General features: G+C 49.1%; 1 protein-coding gene across 4 annotated transcripts in view; it reads left to right on the top strand.

Annotated features, from left to right (window-relative positions):
• PLXNA1 (plexin A1) overlaps positions 1 to 13628 on the top strand; it is a 94941-nt gene extending 81313 nt beyond the window's left edge. For 2 of the 4 annotated variants that reach the window (XM_042880521.1, XM_042880522.1), the window contains exons 24-32: positions 666 to 812; positions 1385 to 1544; positions 2043 to 2224; positions 2680 to 2776; positions 3216 to 3406; positions 4276 to 4445; positions 6067 to 6279; positions 9255 to 9405; positions 12924 to 13628. In XM_042880521.1, the coding sequence (XP_042736455.1) occupies positions 666 to 812; positions 1385 to 1544; positions 2043 to 2224; positions 2680 to 2776; positions 3216 to 3406; positions 4276 to 4445; positions 6067 to 6279; positions 9255 to 9405; positions 12924 to 13019 (1407 nt within the window). In that variant the 3' untranslated portion in view covers positions 13020 to 13628. Of the gene's footprint in view, positions 1 to 665; positions 813 to 1384; positions 1545 to 2042; positions 2225 to 2679; positions 2777 to 3215; positions 3407 to 4275; positions 5863 to 6066; positions 6280 to 9254; positions 9406 to 12923 lie in introns of those variants that run through there. The other 2 variants (XM_042880523.1, XR_006180704.1) reach the window with 2 other exon arrangements.
• Positions 13629 to 25593: the final 11965 nt, after the last annotated feature.

Here is a 25593-nt window from a genome sequence, read left to right as displayed (position 1 = left end):
GGCTGGTGGGGTAAAATCTGCTGAGATTTCTCCCAGTCTTCCCTGCTGCCATCCTGCCCTATTTTCCCATTCAGGAGTAATGTCTGTATCTGGAAGGATATGCTGGGATGCAGTGCAGTGAAGCAGTTTGAGCCTTGTGTGGTAAAGGGGTGTCCACTTTCAGCTGCCCTTCTCCAGCTCATTGCTTTAGGCTGATTGGTCCATTGCTGTGCCATGGCTCTGGCCTTAATAGGTCCTGAATTGCTGCAGTTTTAACATCCAGCTTCTTTGGATGAAGCATCTGGTTCCTCTCCCTTCCTCCCACCTGGCAGATAGACACTAATGTGGCTAGTAGCTAGTGCTGGCTCTGACTGTAGGGGTTTGACAGTAGGGACATACAGGTGGCAAATGGCTTAGCTGCAGGAAATGCTCTCCCAGTCCATTTCATCAAGTTGGAGACCTCCAGCAAGTTTTAAAGGAGAATGAATTGCTGCAGGGGAACAAATTGCTTCCATGTGCTCCTTGCAGCCTTGGGGAAGGGTTGGAGGTGGTTTATAAAGTCACAGGTGGGGCTTGATGCTGCAAGGGCACAATAGGCTTCTGTCATTGTAGTTCTGAAAGGCAAGGTTGGTGCCTGACACCTTCTCTCTCCTCTCTCTTCCTCCCCTCTGTCCCCTGTTCCACAGGAATGTGCTGGGGAGCCACTCTTCATGCTGTACTGTGCCATCAAGCAGCAGATGGAGAAGGGACCCATTGATGCCATCACAGGAGAGGCTCGCTACTCCCTCAGTGAAGACAAGCTTATCCGGCAGCAGATTGACTACAAAATGCTGGTTAGTGCAAGTGGGAGCCTCGCTCGTACTAGTTCTTGCCACGATCTCTAGGCCAGCTATTTAACCAGGTTTTGGAAACACCCATAGGCTTTGCAGAGAGTGTTTTTTCTCTTACTACTCTTCCCAGTATCTGTGGGAATCAAAGTTAGAGCCCGGGGATTACCATGAAAGATGGAGAAGTACTGCTTCTCCCATATGGGCTGTCTGTTTCGTCCAGCTGTGTGTTAAGTGGTCCTTCCTCTGGCTGAAGCTGTAGCTGGTTCTTCACCACCTTCTCTCCACCTGTGTGGAGATGAGAGTAAAATGTGCTTGGACAGTGCTGAGGCTTTGCAGTCATTTTTGAATTGGGCATGGTTTGCTGACCCAGGATTGCTTCACAGATATTACATTGCCTATCTGGAAATTGCTGGAGTTTTGGATTGGAAGGGGAGAGGTGGGAAAAAAAAGGAAGCAGGAATATGCCATGAGACTGTACCTTCAGGCTTGGGATTGAGCAGGTGTAACTGTAGACAGCTGCAGCCCCATGCCTTTGGATCTGCCACTCGCACTCAATTCTTTCTCCCCCTCTGCAGACCCTCAACTGTGTGAATCCTGAGAACGAGAATGCGCCAGAGATTCCTGTCAAGGTGCTGAACTGTGACACCATCACACAGGTGAAAGAGAAGCTGCTGGATGCTGTCTACAAAGGAGTGCCCTATTCCCAGCGTCCCAAAGCTGGAGACATGGACCTTGGTAAGAGAGGGGCCAAGCACTCCCCTTGAAACAGCCAAAGGCTGAAAGGCCAAAAAAACATTCAAGGCAAGCAAATGTGAATCTCCATTAGGACAGAAGACCTGTCAGGACAGGAGTGTTTTTGCTTGTACAGTCCACTTTGACTAAGATTGCTGTGCTGGTGGCAGTGCCTGTGCATGGGAGCCTCTGGGGTGAGAATGTGAATGCCAATGGAGAGGAGAGCTCTTCATGCTCTGGTTTGGTTTGGGTTTGGTTCGGGTTGCAAACACAAGGCTGGGGGACAAGAAGGACAGAAATTGTTGGGAACGGTGTTAATAGTGACACTGTTAGAGGAGGAGCAGGAGAATGGAGAGGAGAGGAGTGCAGTAAATGGTTGCCGGGGCCAAACTGATGCTGCTTTTTGTTGAATACTTAGAAACAGCTTTTGCCCAACACCATGTTGACAGTCATCAGTCTGTAGGTTTGAAGGTGATGGCAGGGCTCTTTCGTTTATCCCAGACCTTGCTCCTCTGCTCTGCTTGGCTTTGTCCTCCAAGCTGCCTGCTAACCATGAGCCCTTCTCCCTCACTGGGACAGAGTGGCGGCAGGGCAGGATGGCCCGGATCATACTGCAGGATGAAGATGTCACCACAAAGATTGACAATGACTGGAAGAGGCTAAACACCCTGGCCCACTACCAGGTAATGCTGTCCATTGGTGGAGAGCACTGAGCAGTCACTAGCTGCTGAGAGCTTGAATATCTCTTCTCCCTCCTCATCTTGGTCAGGGCCTGGGTTTGGCTCTCCAGACCTTGTTGCTCATGTGGGGATGTGACAGGGGGTCTTTGGTCACCTCTCTACAGTCTCTGTGTTGTTGATCCTTCTGTTCAAGGAGGGAACTAAATGGAACATCTTCAGGACTCTTAGAGAGCACTCTGTGCTCTGACACTGCTTTGTCGTTTTCAGCTCCAAGCTTTTGAAGCATTTCCATTGTGCTCTGTGGCCCTGAACTGTTGTAGAGGTAGATGCAGTGCCCTGTCCCTGGAGCAGGGTGCAGTGTAGCTTCATCCCTCTGGGGCTGGCTTCTTCACGCTGTGGGATTGTTCTTTGTCTGCATATCCCGATGTCACAGCTTGATGTATGCCATCTGCCTGCAGGTGACGGATGGCTCCTCAGTAGCCCTGGTGCCCAAGCAGAACTCAGCGTACAACATCTCCAACTCCTCAACCTTCACCAAGTCCCTCAGCAGATATGGTGAGTGCGCAGGGGGATCCACACCTTGCTCTCTGCTTTGTTGGCAGGGAAAGCGGCTGGATTTGCAGACTGAGGCACAGGGCCTGCTGGATCAAGGTCCTCTAAATGCTTGATTCTCCTGTACTGTGCTGTATTGGTGTCTGAGAGAGAGCTATACTGGTGTCACGCAGAACCGTTTCTTTGCAACGTATTGGAGAGGAGAGAATGGAAGAAAGACAAGTCAGATGGCTGCAACTAAAGGGTCTCCTCCCTTTTTTATTCCCCTGAAATCTAATTAAGGTAGTCACAGAGGCACTAAGCACTTAAATAAGCCTAGCTTAGGGCTCCATCAAACATGCTGGCAACTGTGCTTTGTAACACATGCAGAGAATGGGGATGGAGAGCTGTAGAGAGGTGGAGGTCAGTAAGGTATGAGTTTCCCTCTGTTTGGTGCTTGCAGAGAGCATGCTGCGGACAGCCAGCAGCCCCGACAGCCTGCGCTCACGCACCCCCATGATCACCCCAGACCTGGAGAGTGGCACCAAGCTTTGGCACCTGGTAAAAAACCACGACCACATGGACCAGCGGGAGGGAGACCGGGGCAGCAAGATGGTCTCTGAGATCTACCTGACCCGTTTGCTAGCCACCAAGGTATGGCGCAGGGACACACAGCTGCCACATGGCTTTTGTGATCTGGATGGGGAGGGATAAGGATTTGGGTTGTCCAGAGGTGCTACTGTTTTTTATTAGACTGCTGCTTCAGTACTGGAACTATTTTCCTGATCTTTGGATCTGAGCTGAAGGTGATGCTTTTGAGTGTCACAGCCCTCAGTGAGTGTCCCTTGAGTGAACTTTCCTATTTGTTTTTTGCACCCTCTGGCACTTTTACTGTTCCCCATATCACTGAGCAACTGCTGCAAAGCAGAGGTGCACTGGAGGAGGCACCTCATCCCATTGGTTTGGCTTTTGGGGTAAAGCTGCAAAATCAGGGTGGATAATTACCTAGGGTGTGTGGCATACAGCACACACGTCACAGCAGGGATCCCCTTCCCCCAGCCTGCATAATACAAGGTGAGTACTGTTTGTCTGAGATCTCTCTAGGGAGGGCCAGGGGCTCTACTGCAGATAATGGCTCAAAACAGCAGAGATTGGGGTCAGCCATCTCTCTTGTGATGTGGCTCCGTGCAATGTAGTAATTAAGGTTTGTTCAGTGATATTTGTGGTCAAGTCTTGGGTACCTTAATGGAACCCAAATAAAGACCACGATACAACATACATTCCCTCCCCCGGTTTTTGCTCTATATGGTGTTTTTATGCTTTTGACATGCCAAACAATGCAGTGAAGGAAAAATGTGCTTGCTGTCATGTTGATTTAAACCACCAAAAACCAGTATGTTTACACAGACGGTACTGTGCTTTTATTCCAGGTTGTAGGAATAGGAGTGAAATTAGTTTAAAGGCTCATCTTTGTGCTGCTGCTGGGTGCTGCTGAATGGCTCTTCTCTCCTTTTCCTCCTCAGGGCACTCTGCAGAAATTTGTGGATGATCTGTTTGAGACTATCTTCAGCACAGCACATCGTGGGAGCGCACTGCCCCTCGCCATCAAATACATGTTTGATTTCCTGGATGAGCAAGCTGATAAGCACCAGATCAATGACTATGATGTCAGGCACACCTGGAAGAGTAACTGGTAATGGAGAGGGGCAGTGAAGCAGGGGCTAGCGATGTCACAGCTAATGATACCTCTTACCCTTCCCACAGGGAGCAGAAATATGCCTCAAGTTGTTCCTGAAAATGTTCCAGCACAAGAGAGGCCCGTATCTCTGTGTTTTGGGTGTGGGTAAATCTTTCACATGCCTTCCTGCAGTAGAAAAAATCCCAGGAATGCAGTGCTCACTGCTGCCACAGTACCACGTTTCCACTTATGGCTGGAGCTGGCTGAGGACAAACACGATTCTGTTCCCATCTCACCTTGAGTGAGCACAGCACGGCCTTCTCTGTCCTCTGGGCTCCTCCAGATGTGCCAGCCTGCATTCTCATCTTAGCTGTCCTGGAGGTGTTTGCCACACTCCCCCCAGTCACTCAGCTGAGTGTGCCCTAACAGAGTTAGTGTGAAGCCATGTACGCATCCTCATCCTCCGTAACCTCGCCTGCAGAGCCAACCCATCAGCTCTGCTAATCGCTCTCTGAAAAGTGGGGAGGAGCTGCTTATGAGACCTCAGTGAGCGCTGTGCTGAGGCCAGGGCTCCAGCACACGTCTGCTCCTTTTCTGCAGCTCCCCCTCTACATTCTGCGTTTCTGCTGCCTCACTGATTTCATCTCTGATCTTGCCGTTGCTGGAGACGGGTACGTACGTTCCCGTGCCTGGCATTTGTTAAATGGCAGCCAAATTGCTTTTGTATAGTTCAGTAACTGTTGGCAATTAGCAGGGCAGGAAAAGAAACATTTTTAAATGGAGATGTGAGAGTGCGGAAGTGCTTGGAACTGATTTATAACTCTGCTTTCTATATTAAAAGAAGGAGTGAAATGCAAGGGAGGAAAAAAAGGCCCGCTCTGCAGGGGCTGGGCATGCAGGCTTCTGCATACTAATGTCTGTGCTTATCTCTGGGCGCTAATTCAATGTGTGGAGCTAATTTCTTGAGGCCATTCCCTTCACAAATGAAATATGTACATGCACCCGGTACCCTCATTAAGAAAGTCCTGGGGAATGAAGTGTGTTTTGTCTAAGATAAAAGCATTCACTGGGTGTTGGTGCTGAGGAGTGACAGACTGGAGAGGCATTCTAATGGAGGGAGACCCTGAAAGGCTCCTGGGAGAGGAGAGGGGCAAGAGAGTGGGAAATGGAGCGATGGAGAGTGGCATGTGTGTAAGTATGCAGCAAACATCCAGTCCCAGTGCCTCCACCGCTGAGAAATGCGTCTCTGGCATCTGAGACTGCCTAAATCGTTCTCTCATCTTAATTGTGCTAATGAGCCTCTGGAGGAATCCAGCATCCCCCTCCTGCAGCACGAGAGACGTGTGAAATGCCACCAAGTGTCTTAGGATTATTGATACGGGAGGAGGGAATCGTGCCTGGTGACCCATGGGTTCAGCGAGGGCTATTCCGTGTGAGTAGACCTGTGAAGAAACAGCAGCTCTTTGCTGCCCTGCTTTGTCTTTGGAGACATTGACAGTGCTGAGGCATTTCTCCATGGACAGCTGTGGCCATGCTGGGGTGGGCAGAAGACATGGTATTGCACTGAGGCAAAGGCAAATGGCTGTTTGCTCAAGGCTCGTTTCACGTGCTGACTCCTGTTTCTTTCTTCCTTCAGTCTACCTCTGCGTTTTTGGGTGAATGTGATTAAGAACCCCCAGTTTGTGTTCGACATTCACAAGAACAGTATTACTGATGCCTGCCTATCCGTGGTGGCTCAGACATTCATGGACTCCTGCTCAACTTCTGAGCACAAATTAGGAAAAGACTCTCCCTCCAACAAACTACTGTATGCCAAGGACATCCCCAACTACAAGAGCTGGGTAGAAAGGTGAGTAGACTCGGCAGCATCTTCTTGCTTCCCTTGGAGGACTTACACTTACATAGGCGTGGAGGTTTCACACTGAGGGTTTGGTTGTTGAGGACACTCTGAAGAGACACTGCGCTAACGCTGGTGGGAGGTAATCCTCATCTGGGAGGCACTGCTTTCTTGTGATCATCTCCAAGAGTGAGCTTGCAATGACTGTTTGACAGAGCTGTTTTTGTCTTGCTTAAAGGATGCTAAAAGCAACCTCCACTTTTGGCTTGTCTGATGTTTTCTGTTGTAAAAACTTGGTCAGTACTAAGAAATTGCTAACATCTCCCTTGATTGCTTTTGAAGAGCAGTAAGAAGTAAGCCATGGACTAGAGAAGTGCCTTTTTTGTAACATGACAATACATGCAGGTTTTGCTGAAATGGATGAAAATTGCAGTTTCCTGTCTCTCATCCCTCTGCACATCTTGCCTAGGAACGTGATGAGAGCTCACGCTCCAAGGCAGTGCTTGGGCAAGGAGCAGGTCCCTTGCTCCTTGTGACACCCTTCTGTCATGTTAGCTGATGATGTTAACCTTCTGTTCCTCTGAATAATGCTGTATTAAGTATTCGGAGTTTGAATGTTACTGATTGCAAATTGATGCTGTTGGGCATAAAGCTTTGTTTAGTTGTATCTTCTGGGGAGAGAAACCTGGGAGATGTCCTACAAAGCCCTCCCAACAGAGTTACTGTTAGAATATTGCCGGGTTGCACAATGGGATTTTAAAAAGCTTAAAAAATACCACATTTCAGGTTTCTGAAGAAGCCTTCCCCTTCTGCTGATAAGCTGTGCTAAAGATCATACCCTGTACTTTGCTGAGGACCCTTTCCATTTTTGGTGTCTGGATTGGGTACTGAATGAGCCAGACGTAAGACATCCAGGCAATAATAAGCATTGTATTTTCTAGTTTGAAGCATGAGACTTTGTAGCTTATGTTGTCCTTGGTTGTTTGCTAGTACTCAGTTACGTATTTATGTCACACCGTTGGCATGCCTGGTGCTTTGCAGGCAGGTGCAAAGACATGGTTCTTCCCTCGAGGAAGAGACAGCTTGGATCAGAAGAAAACATGTCCCTGAAATATGCTGGCTAAGATGAGAGATGAGCTGTGTTGTAATAGGAGAGAGTTCTTTGCAGAGGGCTAGAGGGGACTTTGGAGAGGGGTCCCTTAGGAACATCACAAATTTTGCTGCCTTTAAGCATAAGGTGAATTTCTCTGACCTTGCCATCTCTGTGACAAAAATACTCGGCATTGTATTATACTCAGCCTGCAGAGGAAAGGTATAAAACCATTCCAGAGAGAAACATTGGTCTAGATGTGCTTCATCCCCAGGGAGAAGTTGGGAGATGTAACCAATGACAGATGTTCCTACCACCGCTTACTGCAGAGCAGGAGGGTGCTGGGCTGTGCTGCTTGGGAGCACGGGGTGCAGCCCCAGAGGCAGTGAGTGGGGTGTGTCTGCTGTCGGGTTTTGCTGCAAAATCTGGCATTTCTGGCTTTTGGCACAGTTATCACTGTCAAGCTTTGCAGAGGCAGGATTGGAGGTAGTGCAGGGGTGGCTGTGTGGGACACGTTCCCCCTAGCAGCTCTGTCTGCCACCTGAGTTCAGGCATGCTAAAAAAAACCAAAACACAAAGAGTTTCCTGCCAGTCTCAGGCAGAAGTAGCATGTTAAAGGGCTTAGGGGATGGGAAGCTCTGGGAAGAGACTGCTGCCAGGGTCATGGCTAGAGTTTTGGTCCATGCATGCTTGTACTGACAAATACTGTTTCCTGCCATCCTTTGTGTCATGATAAAACCCAGAACTGCTTCATTTTACCTGGACATGTAAGAGTTGCCCAAGTATTTTATCACTAGCTGAGCTGAGCGCTGTGGGATGGAGTGGATCCTCAGCTTCATCTCCTCGAGTGGTCTTGCTGCCATCTGCTCCTATCCAAATGCTCTAGCTGTGTCCTACCTCAGCATTCAGCTGATGATGCTAATGATGCTAATCACTGTAGCAGAAACTTAACTGAGCTGTTTGAGGAGTCATGAGGAGTAAAGCAAACCTGGGAGGGACTTGTGCTCTGTGTTTCCAAGTGCTGGGAGCAGGCAGGGCTCATTTGATGTGGATTGGGTTTCTTTCTGGATGGAGGCTGATGGACCTATCCAGTGTGGTTTCCTAAAAGACCTCAGTCTGTTGCTTGAATTTGCACCTGTGCAGCTAAGTCTGGGTCACAAAATGCCTTCTGGTTTTGTTGAAGCAAAATATTCTGTTTTTGCACCACAATTCTGGATGGTACAAGCTGTGTCTGGCTTTCCTGTTATCTCCTGAGCATGTCAGTGGTATAAATGTGGGGTGGGGCATTGAAATTTAAGGTGTCCAAGGAGAAGAAAGGTGTGTCTTACTGGTAGCAACCATAAGAGAATGCAGCTGTGCAGAAAAAAGCAGAAGTGTAACTGCAAGAGCTTGATCATGGCATGACTTAGGTTGGAAGGGACTTATCTAGTTCCAGTGATGTGAAGTTACCTTGAGTGCCATCTTTGGCTATAGAAACATTCTGAACTTAGAATGGTAACAAACTCTTGTGTGTTGCATCATGGGTTCTGCCAGGTGGGTTTCAGTGCAAAATGGGACAGGAAGGAGAAAGAGTGTGTTATTTATGAGATCGGAAATCCCTGATCCTGGCTCCCTGGTATGATGGGCTGGGGTGGGTTCAGCCAGTGCTCTGTGTCTCGATGCTGCTCCTCTGGCAGCATGTTGCTAATGGTGCTCACCTTCTGCAAAGTGCTGGGAGACCTCTGGATGAGCAGCAGCATTACAGTGAGTGATGGTGGTGCATCACCACTCTGAGAAAAGATGCTCCTCATACTGCTTCTCCTGAGGTTCTCGGTAAGCATCGTGGGGTGGGCTCATCCCCTTCACTCCCTCAATATTTCTGACTGGCTCTTCCATTTCTCCTGCCTCTCCTTTGCAGATATTATGCAGATATTGCTAAAATGCCAGCAATTAGTGACCAGGACATGAGCGCCTACCTGGCAGAACAGTCACGGTTACACCTCAGCCAGTTCAACAGCATGAGTGCGCTGCACGAGATCTATTCCTACATCACCAAGTATAAGGACGAGGTAAGATGCAGTGATGGGACCTCACACCTGGGCTGCAGGCTGTGTGTCATAGCCCTCGGTTTTGCATTATCCCTATTTTATGAGATGGGGGTGGGTGGTGCACAGAGCCGAGATCAAAGGTGAGGCCATATGTGGAGCCAGGAGCTGATGGACAGTCCTATCCCTGCTCTGTGGCCCTCCCTATGCTGATAAGCAGGGCTTCATTCTTGTGTTTTCTGCTGGGAACAATGTGGAAAACACCTCTTTTTCTCTTACTGTACGTACACTTGGCATGTGAGCATAGCAGAGCTTTAGAAATGGCAGCACTGTTGCAGTGTGCCTAATCTGTGTGCCATGCCCAGCCCAGTGCTGCAGTGGTACTGGCACCACACTTACATTGGTGTCATCCAGCTCTGCTGCATGGGGATATGAGAGGATGTGGTGGCCTTCTCAGCACTTTCTTTGGGAGTATCAGTAAGAATGGTCAAAAACCCCTCTGTTGTAATTTATACAAATTAACTTCACGAAGCACTGCTCAAATCCGCACCCCGCATCTTTTTATTAAAGCAATAAAGTATGTAACTACAGTAAAACACAGATCTATACATATGGCACGATAATATCGCTTTTATTCTCCCAATAAAGCAGAGCGATGACTGTGTGAACAGTGGCTTATTTAGATGACAAAGCACTGGCACTTTTTGCACAGGGAGGTTGGGCCCCATCGCTGTAGTAGCAGGGCTGGCCTTCTGGGTCTAACGACAGCAATGGGACCGTGGTGGCCTAAGCCCTTGAGTAGCTGAGTGCTTTGCAGGGAGGAAGAAGGAGGAGGCTGAGGAAGGTTTCCATTCCCCTTGGTTGCCTCTCTTGCCTACAGGAGTCAGAGGAAACCCTGGTGCTTGGGAAGGGGCCACGTGATGGTCAGTGTAACAGCGCTGGTGGGATCCGAGTGCCATTCCCCAGCTGCAGTGGGATGACATGTCTGGGTCTTCTGTGTGATGGGCTGGCCATTAGGATGTTTTGCAGCTGGTACAGCAGCTCTGTGGTTACCATGAGGGTGGCAGATGAGCAGTTCAGAGGATCCAGATCAGTCAGCACCCCTCAGTGACCATCAGGTGCTTGCCTCCTACTGGGTAAAAGTCCCCAGTCCTTAAAAAAACTTGGCTAAGAGCAAGGAAGGGGCTGTGTGGCACTGATGAGCTGCTCTTGGTGGGCACAGGTTCTCATGTTGTCAGATAGTTGCAGCCTGACATCTGTTGAGTGTCTTGCTCTCCAAGCATTGCAAGCGTGTTCACAGCTCTCAGGAACTTCTTTTATTATTTGTAATGGAATTAATAAATCGCAGCTGTTCCCTTTGTTTGTTTTCATTCATTAAGCACAATTATATGCAGCTCGACTGCACCCTCTTTGATGCAAAATGGGAGAGAAAAATTTTTCCTGTTGTTCAGTGCAATAATAAGCTGTCATTGGCTGTGAATGAAGATCATAATTAATTTTCATGTGGATACTTGCATCTTGGTAATCAGTGGTCCTGGCTCCTTACAGCAGGTGATAAACTCAGCACTGGTTTCCTTTTCATAGAATCATAGAATCATTTGAGTTGAAAGTTACCTGTAAAGATAATCTAGTCCAACTCTCTTTTATTGTAATAGTTTATGTAAGGGTGGGATGAAAGAGGACTGGGTAAGCGCAGGGGCAGGTTGTGCATTTTCTAACACCTCAGCATTGCACAGTACACAGCTGGCTCAGTGGGAGAGGCAGAAGTAGAGGGAATAGACTCTTACTCAGCTTCTCAGACCAACCTCCCCTTATTCCAGCTCAGCCACTGCTAAGACACAAGGGGCTTTGGGTTCAGTGGGAGCATGGCTGTAGGTATTTTGTTTTGCCCACAGCATTTAGCAGCACCCAGCTGCTCTGCACCTTGCAGCGGTGCCTCTACTTCCCCAGGCACTGGTCATCCTTTCCAGCCCCAGTCCTGTCCCAGAACACCTCGCAGGGAGCGCAGCCTGCCCATGCCAAGAGCTGCTGCATCTCCTCACAACTCTGCCAGCCTGCAGGCACTGCAGCAGTGCTTAATCAAAGGAAGCTGATTCCCTATTAAGAAGTTACCTGTAGGGCTCCTGATGGACTTTGCCTGCCTCCTAGTAAGTCTATTAATTATACAACAGTTTGTTTCCAATTATGCAGCCAATGAAATGGTTAATCAAGTCCCCTTTGACGGATGCCTTGATATTTAATTGCAAAAAAATTTGCTCTCTCAACTAGCTCACCCGAGGAGATGAGATTTCTATTCAGGTTTGTTTTTTTTTTTTTTAAAAAATGTCTGCTTTTCTGCTCTACTGGCACAGTGTTAGTGAGATGAGAGCTGTGCCTGTGGAGGGGGCAGGTGCCCCTCAGCATTATGCTTCATTACTCCCTTCTGTCTGCTCTGAGCCCTTTCCACAAGCGCTCCCCAGACCTGCAGGCATGGAAGTGTTCTTATGGGACAAGGGGACTGTCAGACATCACCCTGTGATCTCTCGTTCCCACAGGAGGTTGGTTAGAGGAAGGGGGTTTTGATGAAGGAAAGTTGTCTTCTTGATAGGATGAGAAGTGATGGCTGTAAGTTGCCCCAGGGGAGGTTCAGGTTGTATGCTAGGGAAAATTTCTTCTCAGAAAGAGTGGTGATGTAGTGTCATAGGCTGCACAGGGAGTGGTGGAGTCACCATCCCTGGAGGTGTTCAAGAACTGTGGAGATGTGGCACTGAGGGATGTGGTCAGTGGGCATGGTGGGTGTGGGGTTGACAGCTGGGCTAGAATGATGACAATAGGTTGATCGTTGGACTGTTAAAATGTTGGTGATGGGTTGATAGCTGGACTTACCTTAGTGGTCTTTTCCAACTGTACTGATTCTATGATTCTTGTGGTCCTGGTACGTCAAGCATGGCTCCTGCAAGGCATGGGGCAAGCTGTTGGTGATTGTTGGATGACTGGGTGGACTGGGTGAATCTGTGGGTCTTTTCCAACCTTGGCGATTCTATGATTCTATTCTGTGATTCTAAGGACTCAGTGTCCATCCCAATATCCCAGGGTGGTTGTCAACCTTAGGGAGAGCTGAGCGGGATTTTGTTCCTAGTGGCAACCACAGCCTTGTGGGTTTGGCACATTTTTTTTGCTTCATGGCTTGATTGTGGTCTCTGAAGAGCAGCCAGTGCTTCTCTTGGACTTGGTAGATTCTCTGAGGTCATGGATGTAGTTTGAAGCGGTTACTGCCTTTTGGATTTGCCCTGCATTTGACGCTAGATGTCCATTTTCTTCAATTCTATTCATTGGGTTGGCTTCTTGCTAGCTGCAGCTGCGCATCCCTGGTTGTTACCGCAGCCTGTGGGGTGCTCTATCTGCTGGGTGACAGCTGGGGGCAGCGTCCTGCACCTCTCCCCTCCTCCATTAGACAAAGGGAACCAACACAGGATGCCTCTCCTGGGACCCCATGGCTGCGTGGGGTCGGGATGTGCTGCAAGGGCCGATTCTCAGCCTCTCTTCTCACCTCTCTCCCGCAGATTTTAGCCGCGTTAGAGAAGGACGAGCAGGCCAGGAGGCAGCGGCTGAGGAGTAAGCTGGAGCAGGCAATTGACACAATGGCCTTAAGCAGCTGAAGAGGCGGCACGGTGCCAGCTTCCCAAGCAGCGACGCGGCGGGAGGAGGCAGGCAGGACACTTCGGGGCCGGGGCTGGACGTGCCCACGGGTGCCTCCGCACACTTCCCACAAATGAACAAGGAAAACCTCGCGTGCGAGCGGAAAACAAAATCCCGACGACAGCAGCAACACGGATAAACCCCTCTACGCACACCCCGATGCAACCGGGACACAGCAGAGACCTTGCAAAGGGGCCAAGCGGGGCGGTGGAGGAGGGAGAGCCGTGTGCCCCATGGACCCGCTGGGACCCCCCGGGCCAGGCAGAGCCCCTGAGCCCACTGGAAAGGAGGGTTGGGACCGTGGGGCTTTTTAGGACGGCATTTGGATGTTGTTACTTTGGTGGAGGGGAGGGGGGGTGGGCTCCTGTTTGTACTGTACTTGACTTGCTCTCCCCTCCTTGCCCCCCCGGCTGTCTGCCCCTCTCCTCCTCCCTCTGTTTCTTTTTCTGTCTCTTTCCCCCCTTCTCTCTCTCTGGCCTTCTGCCACTAGTGTTATCTGCTATATTTGCACAATTTACACGAGACAAAATTTTTAATTTAAAGAAAAAAATAATAAAAAGTATAACAAAGAATGGGAGGGGGAAAAAAAAAAAAAAAGAGGATTCTAAATTTTGCAACTAACTCATGAAAAACGGTTTTAAAAAATAAGCTAAAGGACTGATGCTGGGGAGATTTGGTGGTGGGGGCAGCAGGGGTGGGCAGGAAAGGGAGAAATCCCTGAGCTTTGGTATTTCTGAACATACGTCCTGTGCCATGTTTTATTTGAATGTTGTTTAGTGCAAAAAAAAAAAAAAAAAAAATGAGAAAAAAAAAAAAAAAGAAAAAAAAACAAAACAACAAAAAAAATGGGAGTTTTGTTAGCTGAGTAGATGCTCTTATTTAAATGCTGCTTGAGTGGTTCTGGAGGCTGTGAGTTGGCTGAGGGAAGTCAGAGAGGAGGGTCGGTATTCCTTTCCCTGGGGGATGGCTGGGGGATGCGTTTAGGGTTCATCCTTGCAGAGGGGAGGATGGCAATGACAGGGGGACCTGGAGAGCCAGCCTGGTACTTTGGCTTTTGCTGGCCACCCACAGCACCAGTCAGTTGGTTTCAGGTTCGGCTCCTTGGAGGGAGAAGGCAGGGACAGGATTGACATTATGACTGCATGATTGAAAACTTTTCTTTTTGCTGTTTTATTTTTTTTACGGGGGGGTGGGGAGGGGCAGGATTCCTGCCATCTTATTGTGCTGACGTAGGGATCCCACGGTTGGATTGTTACCTTTTCCCCCTTGCTTCGTGCTATGCTTGTGGCTGGAGCTGGGCACCAGCCCACGGAGGGACCGAACTGGGCCTGTCCTCTGCTCCCCTGCCCCGGGCAGCCCAGGCTTGTGCAGGGATTCCCACTCCACATCTACTTTCCTCTTTCTCTTTTCCTTCTTTCTCCCCCTTTCTCTCCTTGCTGTCACCCCATCTCCCCTCCACTCCATCCGCCCTTCCCACAGTTGTGCCTGCTGGCATTTCACGGGGAGACCCCCTTCCAAACGTCAGATCTGCACGGTTTTCTACTTTCCTGAACAACAACAATAACAAAAGGTGCCGAATGCTGCCCGGAGTTGCAGCAGGTGACCAAAACTTTCAAAAAACTGAGCAAATACATTTCCTTTTCTGTCCCAAGAGCTCCTGCTGCTCCCTGGGCTGAGCAGAGGGGATCGTGCTCTGCCAGAAGTGGTGACAGCAGAAGTCCAAGTGGACAGGAGCCCTCTGGTTTCTGCCCATTCCCATAAACTGCAAGTTAGGGGGGGGGGGGGGGAGAGGGAGAAATAATGAAGTTTTTAATTAAAAAAAAAAAAAATAAAAGTGTGTATATATATATATGTGGTTACAATCTAATTCTCGTGCCCCAGTGGGGTGCTGTATAGTTAACTGAAGGAGAATCAAACCAATATAAATATGAAATAAATTTACACAGCCAGTTTAAACAAAAAAAAAAAAAGGATACCAAATGGTCTGGAAGAAATTTCCAAGCATTTCTCACCATGCAGAACAATCGTTTCAAGCCTGCACATCTCTCATTATGTTGTGATTTTGTTTGGTTTGGTTTTGTTTTAATAAAGAGGGGAAAGAGAAGATGCTGATTGAAAAAAAAGAAAATGAGAACAAAAAAAAAAACAACCAACTGCCACAACAGAAGTGTTCTAAAAAGAAGTAATAATTGTTTCCCAAACCTGGGAACCCCAAGCTGGTATCTGAGAGCTGTGGGCTGTTGCATGACTGTGCTAGATTTTAGTCTGAGTTGATCCTTTTAAGAAACAGAAAAAAAAAAGCATAAAAAGACTGCAAGTGTCGAATCCTAGAGGTTTGTTTAGGCCTTTTATCTATTTGATTTTATTTTTATTTGAAATTAATTTGTCACTTTCTTGTCCAGAAGAAAGAAAAAAAGAAAAAAGAAAAAAGACTTCAGTAATTGACGTTGTGATACTCGGAGAGCCTTAAAGGGCGGCTGTGCGCCAGGAGCCTCGGTGGGACAGAGCCCTCGTGGGGTCCCCAAATGGCACGGCTGATGGGGCCAGCATGGTGGGAGCTGCAGCAGTGCAGCAGTTGGGTTTGGTGCAGGTGTGGTGTGAGGTCGGCCCGAGGTTCTGGCATCCCTGCGGCAGCCCCTCCGATCCTGTGGTCCCACTGCGGCGGTAAGAGCGTCTGAGGAATCTTTGGTGGCTTTTGGTGGAGCTGAGCACGTGGGATTTTGGTGGTGGCTTGGAGATGGTGGTACCCTCGCTGTTGCTGGTTAGAGAGGATGGAAGTTTTTGTCTGAGCCTTCTGAAATTTTCAGGAAGTGCTGGCGAAAGCAGAGGCTCACCAGGCTGCTGCAATGCTGCAGCACATCCTTGGCTATGTTGGTAGCCGTGTTGGATGGTTCTCATGGCCCTGGTGGTCCTCGGGGAGTGGTCAGCAGGGAAGTCTCCAGAGGGCTGTGCTAGGCAGGGTAGTAGTGTCACAGCGTTGCTGGGCTCTCAGGGCTCCTCTTGGCTTCTTCTGCCTCCACTGCCAGGCTCAACCCCCATCCCATGCAATGAGGAGAGTCCACAGTGCGGTCCTGGGGACGGGCTGATGTCTTCCTCCTGAGGGGGCTTTGGGGCTTTGCTCCACTCAAGGATCCCTCTGGGGTCCCCTTGCTGCTGGTCCCGAGTGCCTCCATGGCAGATGGTTGCGTATGGGGGACGTGTTGCAGTGCAGCCTGCAGCCCCTGCTGCTCCTTGGTGCTACCTTTGCCTTTCGCCTGATGCCCAGTGTCCTTAATCCTGCAGGCAGCCTGTTACCCCTGCCTGGGGGAGAGGCTGGGAGGCATCACAGGATGTCCCATATCAGTGACACTACACGTGCCCCCATCTTCCGTTTTGGGGATGGAGCATGGAGGAGGCCAAACTCCACCAGCTGCCAGCAGGCCCCTGCCTACCCCTGCTGCCTTTTCAGTGGGAGGCTCCCAAAAACAGCCTGGCCTGGAGGTGCCCCCAGGCCCCTTATCCCCATCCTGTGCCTCAGGGTGGGGAACAGGGGGTGACCCCCAGGCTCATCCTGCCCCAAAGCGCACCATGAGCTGTCCTTTAAGAAAGCAGGGGTGGGGACTAATGCAAAGCTGGTGAAAAGCAGAGGGTTTTAATAGTTTTAAAAAATTAAATGGGGAGGAAGTAAAATAAATAAATAAATAAATAAATGAGAATCCGGAGTCCTTGATTAACTTTCTGTGATGATGATTTCAGACTTGAAGCAACAGGCTGGCGTGGCTGGCCGCACACCCTTTGATCGTGTAAATATCCTGCTATTTCCTATTTTAATGTTCTTCAGATTTAGTACTTGTAAATAAACACACGCATCAAGGAGAGATTAAACATTTTTGCTAATGCTGGTGTCTGGTCTGTGTTTGTGGGCAGTTTGGGAGGGAGGAAAGCGGCCCAAAATGGCACTGGGATGTGCAGCCTGGTGAGCTGTGATGTGGAGACTTCTCTGCTGAATGGGCACCTTGTGGTGAATTCATTGGTTTTAACCCTTTTGTTTTGCTCGTCAAACCTGGAGATCCTGGTTACTTCCAAATGGTGGTGTAGGCTGGGGCAGGATCCTAATGCAAAGTCCCCATGCTGATTGTGTGTGGTGACACTGGGTGGCCATGGTGGGCACGGGGATGTTGGCAGGCAGGAGCAGGTTGGTGTGTGGGGTCCAAGCCATGGCTCTGCCCAGCATGAGAACCAAAATCCCACAATCGAAACTGCATTTTTCCTGTTGACTTTGTGTCTTCCCCTCCTGGGACCAACCTCTGGACTAATTTGGTTCGTTACAGATCACAGATGCATCTTTTGTCTGCATTTACCATGTATACAAACCGGATGTTTATATATAATTATGTTTCTTTGTGGGTTTCCTGCTTTCCAGCACTGAGACCATCAGCAGCAAGAGCTGGACTTCCACAATGGTATGATTTTTATCCCCTCATCTTCAAATCATAGAATTGTGAAGGCTGAGAAGACCACTAAGATCATCTAGTCCACCCAGCAAGCCCTGCCTGTGACTGCTCTAGACCATGTTCCTCACTGCAATATCTACCATTTCTTTAACACCTCTGGGAGCAGTGACCCCACCACCTCCCTGGGCTGCCAGTACCTGAGCACTCTGAGAAGAAATTCTTCTTAATATCCAACCTGAACCTCTGTCTCCCCAGATTTTGTGTCAGTGCCACAGTCGGTGGGACCCTGGGAGCTCATGGAAGCTGAGCACTGGGCAGTTGGACGCAGCACTGTGTACAGGAACCAGGTTTAAGTATCATTTCCTGAACGTTTTCCCTCCAACTTGGAGCATGAACAATCTGAGGTCAAATTTGGCAGCTCAGTGAGCAATTTCTGTGGGGTTTGGTGCTTCGCTCTGATCCTTTTGCAGGCAGGATTTTCTTTATGCTTTTCTTTCTCCTTAATATTTCTTCTATTGTTTCAGTTGGGAAAAAAAAAAAAAAAAAAAAAAAAAAAAAGAAAACTATTGGTTGGCAAAATAAATGAGTATCTAATATTTCACAATAGCCAGAATGTTCTTCAGTACCAATTGCCTCGTTTTGTCAAGAGTTTCTGGCTTGAAGCCAGCGTGTCCGAGTCTGACGACAGCTCCGAATGCCTTTGTTTGCTGCCCGAGTTCCAGTGCCGAGCTAAGCAGAAAAAGATCAGCAGGGTCTACAAATGATTGTGTAATCCACAAATGCACTTTATTTGATTAAATGATAAAATGGGAACCTCCCAGCAGTAACGTGCAGCCCTGCCGCTGGAGACAGCGGTAATCTGTAAAGCTGTGGCGGCCGCCTACCTTCATCCACTGCATTTGAGAACCCCAAATTTGTGGCTGCCTCTGTGGGGACCCTGAGTCCTATGATGCCACCTGATGCTCCAGGTAAGTGGCACACCCTCAGCATCTGGTGGTTGGAACCTTGAAACCCCACATGTGATCTGAAGGTCTTGGCTGGAACTTTCTGCACCAGTCCATTGCCATGGTCTTGCCACTTTCCTGTTGGACTTCTTTGGTCTCTATGGGGAATCTCTCCTGCCTTTGGGTGTGTTCTCTCATTTATCTAACAAGGGTGGTGAATGCCAGGATGTGCAAAGGGAAGTGCTGCTCCTGCAGAAAGCAGCATGCATCACTTTGGAACAGGATGAGTACGTGACCCATAGCCTGCAGCACGGGGACTTGGCCATCATGGGATTTGGTGAGGCTTTGATCATCCCAGTGTAGTGGAAGGTTCCCTGCCCATGGCAGGTGGTTTGGGGCTAGATGATCTTTAAGGTGCCTTCCAACCCAAACTGACCTCTGATTCTGTAATCATGCGAGCAGGAGCAAGTGTCAGCCCCAGACAGAACTCCTCCTGCCCTGGGTGAGCTCCTGGAAGGCAAGCAGGTTTGACTAGGAGATTAATGCCTCTTTTACCTACGACCTACCACAAGCCCAACGCTTCTGTTGTTTCCCCTGATGTGCTCACATATATATATGCACATTAGAGATATATACATATACATACAAACTATATATATAAAATCTATAACTATGCATACAGTGCATTAGCATGGGGTGTGGGTGGTAGGCCATGTGAAGGGCTCAGACCTTACAGGGGAAAAATGAGAGCAGCAGCACGTGCCCCTGCAAGGAGAAAGATGCAAACGGGGAGTTTCTTCCCGCTCAGAGGTGATGATTAAGTTTTTTTTCTGAGCTCCTAGGGGAAAAAGAATAAAATCCATCAATTCTGAAGGCAGTAAGGGCCGAGCAGAGCAATACGCCCCTCGTCGCTGCCTGGACTAATGAAAATCGCAGCCATGCTGGGAAGTGATTGGTTTATGTTTGTCCTTTGCTTTAAATGTAGTGGTAAAAAGCCCACAGTCTGGGGCTGAGATTGGAGGTGAGATCATTAGCAGGTGGCAGGCGATGGCTGATAGACGTTAATGTGCCACGAGCAGCCTGAGCTTTGCTGGTTTTATTTATTTATTTGTTTGTTTAACTAAGGCAAATTGTTGCTTCAGAAAAATGACTGCCTCCCATGGTGGAAACAGAGCAGAAGGAGGGGGAGAATTGATTTTTCTTGAGTTTTCTAGTGCCAGACTGACAGCTTCAGAGGTGCAAGAGAGCCAGGGGGGTCAACAGGGTGACACGCTCCTGGGTGCTGTTGGTTGCCACTTTTTGGAGGCTGCCTGTGTTTGGGGGCTGTCCCTTTAGAGGGGCTGGAGATGCGACCGGAGATCTCGGCCATGACTGTTAAGAGCAATTTATCTATGAGATTAAGTCAGATGAGAAATGTGGCTGCTGATATCCCCCTGGCTGCTGATATCCCCCTTTTCCTCTGGCCCCAGTGGGGGCAGGGTTGCCAACACGGCCACCCCAAAGAGTCAGGGGAGCCCCACTCCTCTGGGCTTTAAAGGTGATGGCCGTGTGACAGCGTGACTTCACACATCCGATTTCTAGGTGTCTTTCCTAGCATTAACGCTGTTGCGATGGGCTTGGACTGGCCTTCCCCTCCCTCTGCTGGAAAGAAGCAGAACTGGCCGATGTCCTTTCCCGGGACCTGGCCCATCTCAGTGTCCCTCGAATACAGGAGGTGTCTATGCTGTCCACCAGCAAGATGATTCCTGGTATGTGATGCAGGCTGGGGGTAATTGCTTGCTGCTCCTGTATCACAGGGATCACAACATGCATTGCAAAAGGGACCGTTAATTTACAGTCCCCCAAACCATCCTGGTGAGGGAAACTGAAAGATCAGACCTTGCTTTGGCCAAGGTCGTGCAGCAGGGTTGCATCAGGGAAGAAACTACCCATGCTGACATTGCTTGGAACCAGACTTTTGTTATGGCCCCAAGTGCCTGGCCCACTTTGGCTCACAGCATCCCAAGCTGGAGTTTTGCTTCTTTCCCAGCCAGATTTATTTATTTCTTTCTTTCCATTTTTTTTTTCTTCCTTCTTTATGAACGGAATTCTCCCTTCACAGCCCCTATTCTCTCAGGGGTTCTTCCACTCAGCAGTAGCCCAATTTCCTTTTATAGCTTGTACAATGACTGTCCTAATTACAATTAAAACCAGGAACGTGCTAATCAAATCTTTTACTATTCTAGACAAACTCAGAAAATGAGTAAAATTAGTGACACATGGCCAAAAAAAAAAAAAAGGAAAAGACAAGGCAAAAAGTGTGAGAGCTGGTGCTAATGCAGACAGGGACTTAAAGAGAGCAGCAGGATTTCTGCACTCATCTGCAGCCACTGGTGGTGGGAGTTGGGATCGTGTCGTCCCGGGGGGCTCCTCCATCCCATTGCCCGTGGGATTTCCATGGTTAAGAGAGGTTTTTGATGGTGAAAACCTTGGACACTGAGAGTGAATCATTCCCTAAACTGAAATGGGGTTAACGGCAGAGCGAGGGCGGGTGAGCATTGGGGTCAGTGGGGCAGAAGGAAGGCAGCAAGCGGCAAGTAAATAACGAGCGTGGGAGTGGGGCCGGCGTCTGCCACAGCTTGAGCATATGGCCAGAGGGGTATTTGCTTCGGTGGGAAATCACAGGGAAATCATTTCGTCTTTTCTGGGGGGCTGGGTGATTTTAGCACCCAACTCTGTCACGTCTCCCAGCTCTGAGTGAGGGGGGGAATCCAGGGGTGCTGGGATGTGGAGGTTCCACGTGCTTGTGTTTGGGAAGAAGGATTCGTGGCTTTGTGGAATAATGCCCCTAGGTCGCGGGAAGGCTGCAGAGATGGGAATGGAGGCAGGGCCGAAGAATGAAGCCCTTTGTGCAGCTTGCTGCTCACTTCAAGTTAACGGATCCCTTTCAGTATTTCAGTGTCTAAGAGGGGGCTGTAAGAAAGTAGGGGATAAGCTCTTCAGCAGGGTCTGTTGTAACAAGGGGAGCTAAAAGAGAGGAGATTTAGACTGGACGTAAGGTAAGAAAGAAGTTTTTTACTATAAGAGTAGTGAGGCACTGGTTGCCCAGAGAGGTGGCGGTGCCCCATCCCTGCAGACAGCCAAGGTCAAGCTGGATGGGCTGTGAGCACCTGATGGAGCTATGGATGTCCCTATTCTTTGCAGGGGGGTTGGCCCAGATGGCATTTAAGAGTCACTTCCAACTCAAATGATTCTATGATCCCATTACAGATCCTGACCAAACAGCCTTATGCTATAGGAATTGCTCTCAGTGTGATCTGTTCAGTCCCCAGCTGGATGCTCCCACAGTGCAGACGGAACTTGGAGCTGAGAGTTGATTCACTTTGGTTTCACGTTAAAAATTAAAATGTGACCCACATTAAAAAAGAGCTGGCTGCTCTTCCCTCTCCTCTCCTCTACTCTCCATCTTTATTACTTTGTCAAAGTACTTCCAGGTATAATACTTATGTTTTATAGGCCTGAAGCACGAGATTATTCAATTTGCTTTATAGTTTGATAAATCCACTTGGATGTGGTAATTGAACTGCACAGCCTGGGGAGGAGGGAATTTCTGTAGCAGCTTCAGCCACTGCTTCCAACCACTTCTGTCCGGTGGGATGTGCAGGAGGCAGTGAAACCTGCTGGGGTTTGAGCTTTATATTTATTAAGAGATAATAACCACAGAGAGGTGCTGGGTGCTCCATCCCTGGAGACAGCCAAGGTCAGGCTGGATGGGCTCTGAGCACCTGATGGAGCTGTAGGAGTCCCTTTTCATTGCAAAGGGGTTTGGATCAGATGGCCTTTAAGGGTCCCTTCTGACTCCATCAATCCTATGATTCTGTGATTCTGTTATATAATACGGCGCCTGTTGCAGCAGGAACTTGGTACAGGAACCCAAGAAGCTGTTCCCAGACTCTTGTTACAGGTGTACTTGATGTCCAGCTCTTCATCTGAAGTTTGCTAATTGATCGAATTCCTGGCATTAGATGAATCTACCTCAGCAGATCAGATGTCTTTCAGCCTGGCTCTCAGAGGGCTGGCATTCCCCAGAAGCATATGGTGTGAAAGCTGAAGTCAGCTCCTCTATTTGAAGAAGAGCTCATCTGCTGGTAAACCTCTTGTAAGGTACAATCCTTACAACACAGCAATGCTCGGGGCTACCATGAAAGTAGGTGAAACACAAATGCTGAGACTTTGCAGTCTAGATCTCATCTCTCGGGGCGCCTTGGCTAGAGGTACATTGGATTGGATTCTTTAATCCAAATGCTGTTAGAAGTTTCCCCTTGCTGCTCGACAAAAACAAAATTCAGTGTTCCACTGAAAGAGATATTGATCCTATGTGAAATCAAAGCCTTGGAAAACCTTGGGAATGTTGGGAATTGTTTTGCTGCTCCCACCATAGTGTTCCACAGCAGCTAGAGGAGGGGTGAGACTGTCAGCTCATTGTTCCTGCTGGAGGAGATGCCCTTCTTTTCCTGTTGTAGACATCATCCCCCAGGGCTATTAATACAGCATTTCCCAGAAGGGCTAAATTTAAAGCAAATGGAAGCATATTATATTTTTGGCTCCAGTAGGTAGAACTGTATAACACTCTGCACTCATTTTTGCTTTTTCTCTCCCTCTCTGCACAGAGTGTGTATCATAGGCTGTCATTGTATTTAAATAATAAAGCAGAACCAGGATTATTTTGTACACTTTTTTCTCCTCTCTGATCTCCCCATTGAAAAATGCATGGAAAGCAACAGATGTTTCGACTTTGTAGCTTGAACCTTCTCAGCTGTTTGAAGATTTGATGTAAAGTTCTTTGAACGTCAGTTTCAGAGGAGACTCTCTTAGTAACAGTTGCCATGCAAAATTCATGATTAATGAAGATTTCAGGGTTATGGTGGGTTTTAAAACTGTTATTTCATTATTATTATTGTTTTGTGCAATTCTTAACAAGCTTGGAGATGCAGCTTGGTCCAACTGGAAGGAACAGTCAGCAGCATCCCGGTGTGATGGCATCGCCTTTTCCAGGCTGCTGGGCTCTGGGGCGGCCAGCAGGGCTCTCTGCTTGGCTGGGTGGGCCTGGAGGCTGATTTAGGCAGGGTACCCTGTAATTAGCAGCTGGGAATAATGGCACTTACCTGCTGCCCGCTATATCAAAGCAAGGCTCTGGGCTGACTCAGTGGGCTGGATTACCCTCTAGTGGCTGCAGCTAACATCAGAGAAGGGAAGCGTTTGCCTTGCAGATGTGCTTGCGGTGAGCAGACAGGGGAGCAGACAGCAGTGCTGTGGGAAATAAATGAGGCTCGTTGCCCCCCAGAAACTGCTGTTGCTGCAGAGTGATGCAAACACCCGGGTGAGCTGTAGTGCACGATTCCTGCACTGGGAGGAACTCTTTCAGGAGCGCTTGCTGCTGGGACAGGATGGCCGGTCATGCTTCTGTGACCACATCTGAGTCACCTTTTAAGGTGTCAAATGCAGATGGCTGATTCACCATGAGTGAAATGCGGGGCTCAGGCTGCTCTTGTCTTTCTCTTGGCCTCACTTGGTTTTCCCACATTGACACTCCAGGTCTCTCTGCCATTCAGTGACCCCTTCTCTGTCCTGTTAAAGGGACAGGGAAGGACCCTGGACTGATGGTAGCGGTAGCATCCAGCTCAGTGATAGCAGGAATGCTGTTGCCTTAGCTAGCTCAGATTTTGGGTAGCCTACATGAGACTTTTCCATTGGATCCACCCAGTGATATTTGGGCTCATGCCCAAATGGCAGTCCCCCAGTTTCAAGGCAGCACATCAGGGATTTCGTGGTGTACTTCACATCAAGCTATCTAAAATGCAGGCATGTGCATGCAGCTCTGGTGCACTGGCAACACTCTGACCATCCCCAGCATCCCCCAGGAGAGGCAGAGGCTCAGCACTGTCAGCAATGACCGGTGACACTCGGCTGCCACCAGCAAGCCACCACTGGCTGCCGTGGTGGAGGCATCAAGTCATGCATTTAATTGGTGCCTATTGGATTTTTTTTCCTGCAGCCACAATTTGTGCTACTTCTTGTGACATCCGCGAGAAGCAGTGATTTAGGTTTGTTTGTATGTCTGACTCAGAGGGTTTCTCCACGCTGGCATCTGACCCCTTCCCCCCCATCCTGACGGCTGTTTTTCTGTGTCATTGGACTGGAGTAAGAGGAGGCTTTTGGGTCGTGGGGTCAAGGGTTGGGCACAGCAAGGAAAGCACAGCCGTGCCAGCCATCAGGGCAGCTTGAGGGACATGCCATTCTTGTTGCTGCTGATGCCCCAGGACATTGTGGCCAAGCTGTTCTCCAGCTCATGAGCTGCAGCTGGGCCTCTGTCACGTTGCTGCAGTGTCACTGTGTGCCCCAGCTGCTGGATGAGCTTCGGTGATCACAGAGACAGACAGGGCAGCATTGGGTTGTACAAGCCTGGGGGTGACAGTGGGTCATGTGTGGCTACGCTGGATTTTTTGCCTGTTGTGGAATGGAACAAAATCTTGGAGGCTCTGAGCATGGGTAGATCAGTTGGGACTTAGCAGAGCAGAGGGGAAATGTCTCTGCTGGTGTTTCTAGGAGAAGCTTTAATTGTAGAGGCTGGGATTGGTTCCTGGCAGTGCCAGTGTGCCTTCTAGCCCACTCGTCAGGGCTCTGGGTACCATACTCACTCTGCTGTCCTTCAGGGAATGTAATGCAATAGGAGGTGACAGCACGCAGAGCTGTCAAGCTCAGCCTGTCATCCTCAGCCAACACAGTGGAGGCCTTGGGGGCTGCTGCCTTCCCCTCCTGACCTCTCTGCTGGACTGCGTGCATGTGAGGGCTGCATGGGGACTCCTGCTTATTCCCAGACTTTACCTCATTGTGTGAGTACTTCTGCCCTCTTTGTCCACCTGGGTGCAGAGGGCACCTTCTCCCTTTCCTCTCATTTTTCCTTGCTTTTGTCCACACTGTGCTGTTGATAGAGTGGGATGAAGTGTGGGGAAGGTCAAGGAGGCTTTCTGCAGGAATTCTTCTCCTGCTCAGGCACTCTTGGGGCAGGTCAAGGGCAGCTTGAGTGAAGATGCACCAATTTGGGGATAGCAGAGTGCATCCATGTTTAGCCAGATTCTTTGGGCCAAAGAATGGGCTCTATTGCAGTTTACACATGA

Source organism: Lagopus leucura, unplaced genomic scaffold, assembly GCF_019238085.1.
Source record: "Lagopus leucura isolate 7727_CA_CO unplaced genomic scaffold, USGS_WTPT01 Super-Scaffold_100026, whole genome shotgun sequence".
NCBI lineage: Eukaryota > Metazoa > Chordata > Aves > Galliformes > Phasianidae > Lagopus > Lagopus leucura.
Note: the sequence above shows the minus strand (reverse complement) of the source record. Positions and strands in the feature narration are given on the sequence as shown.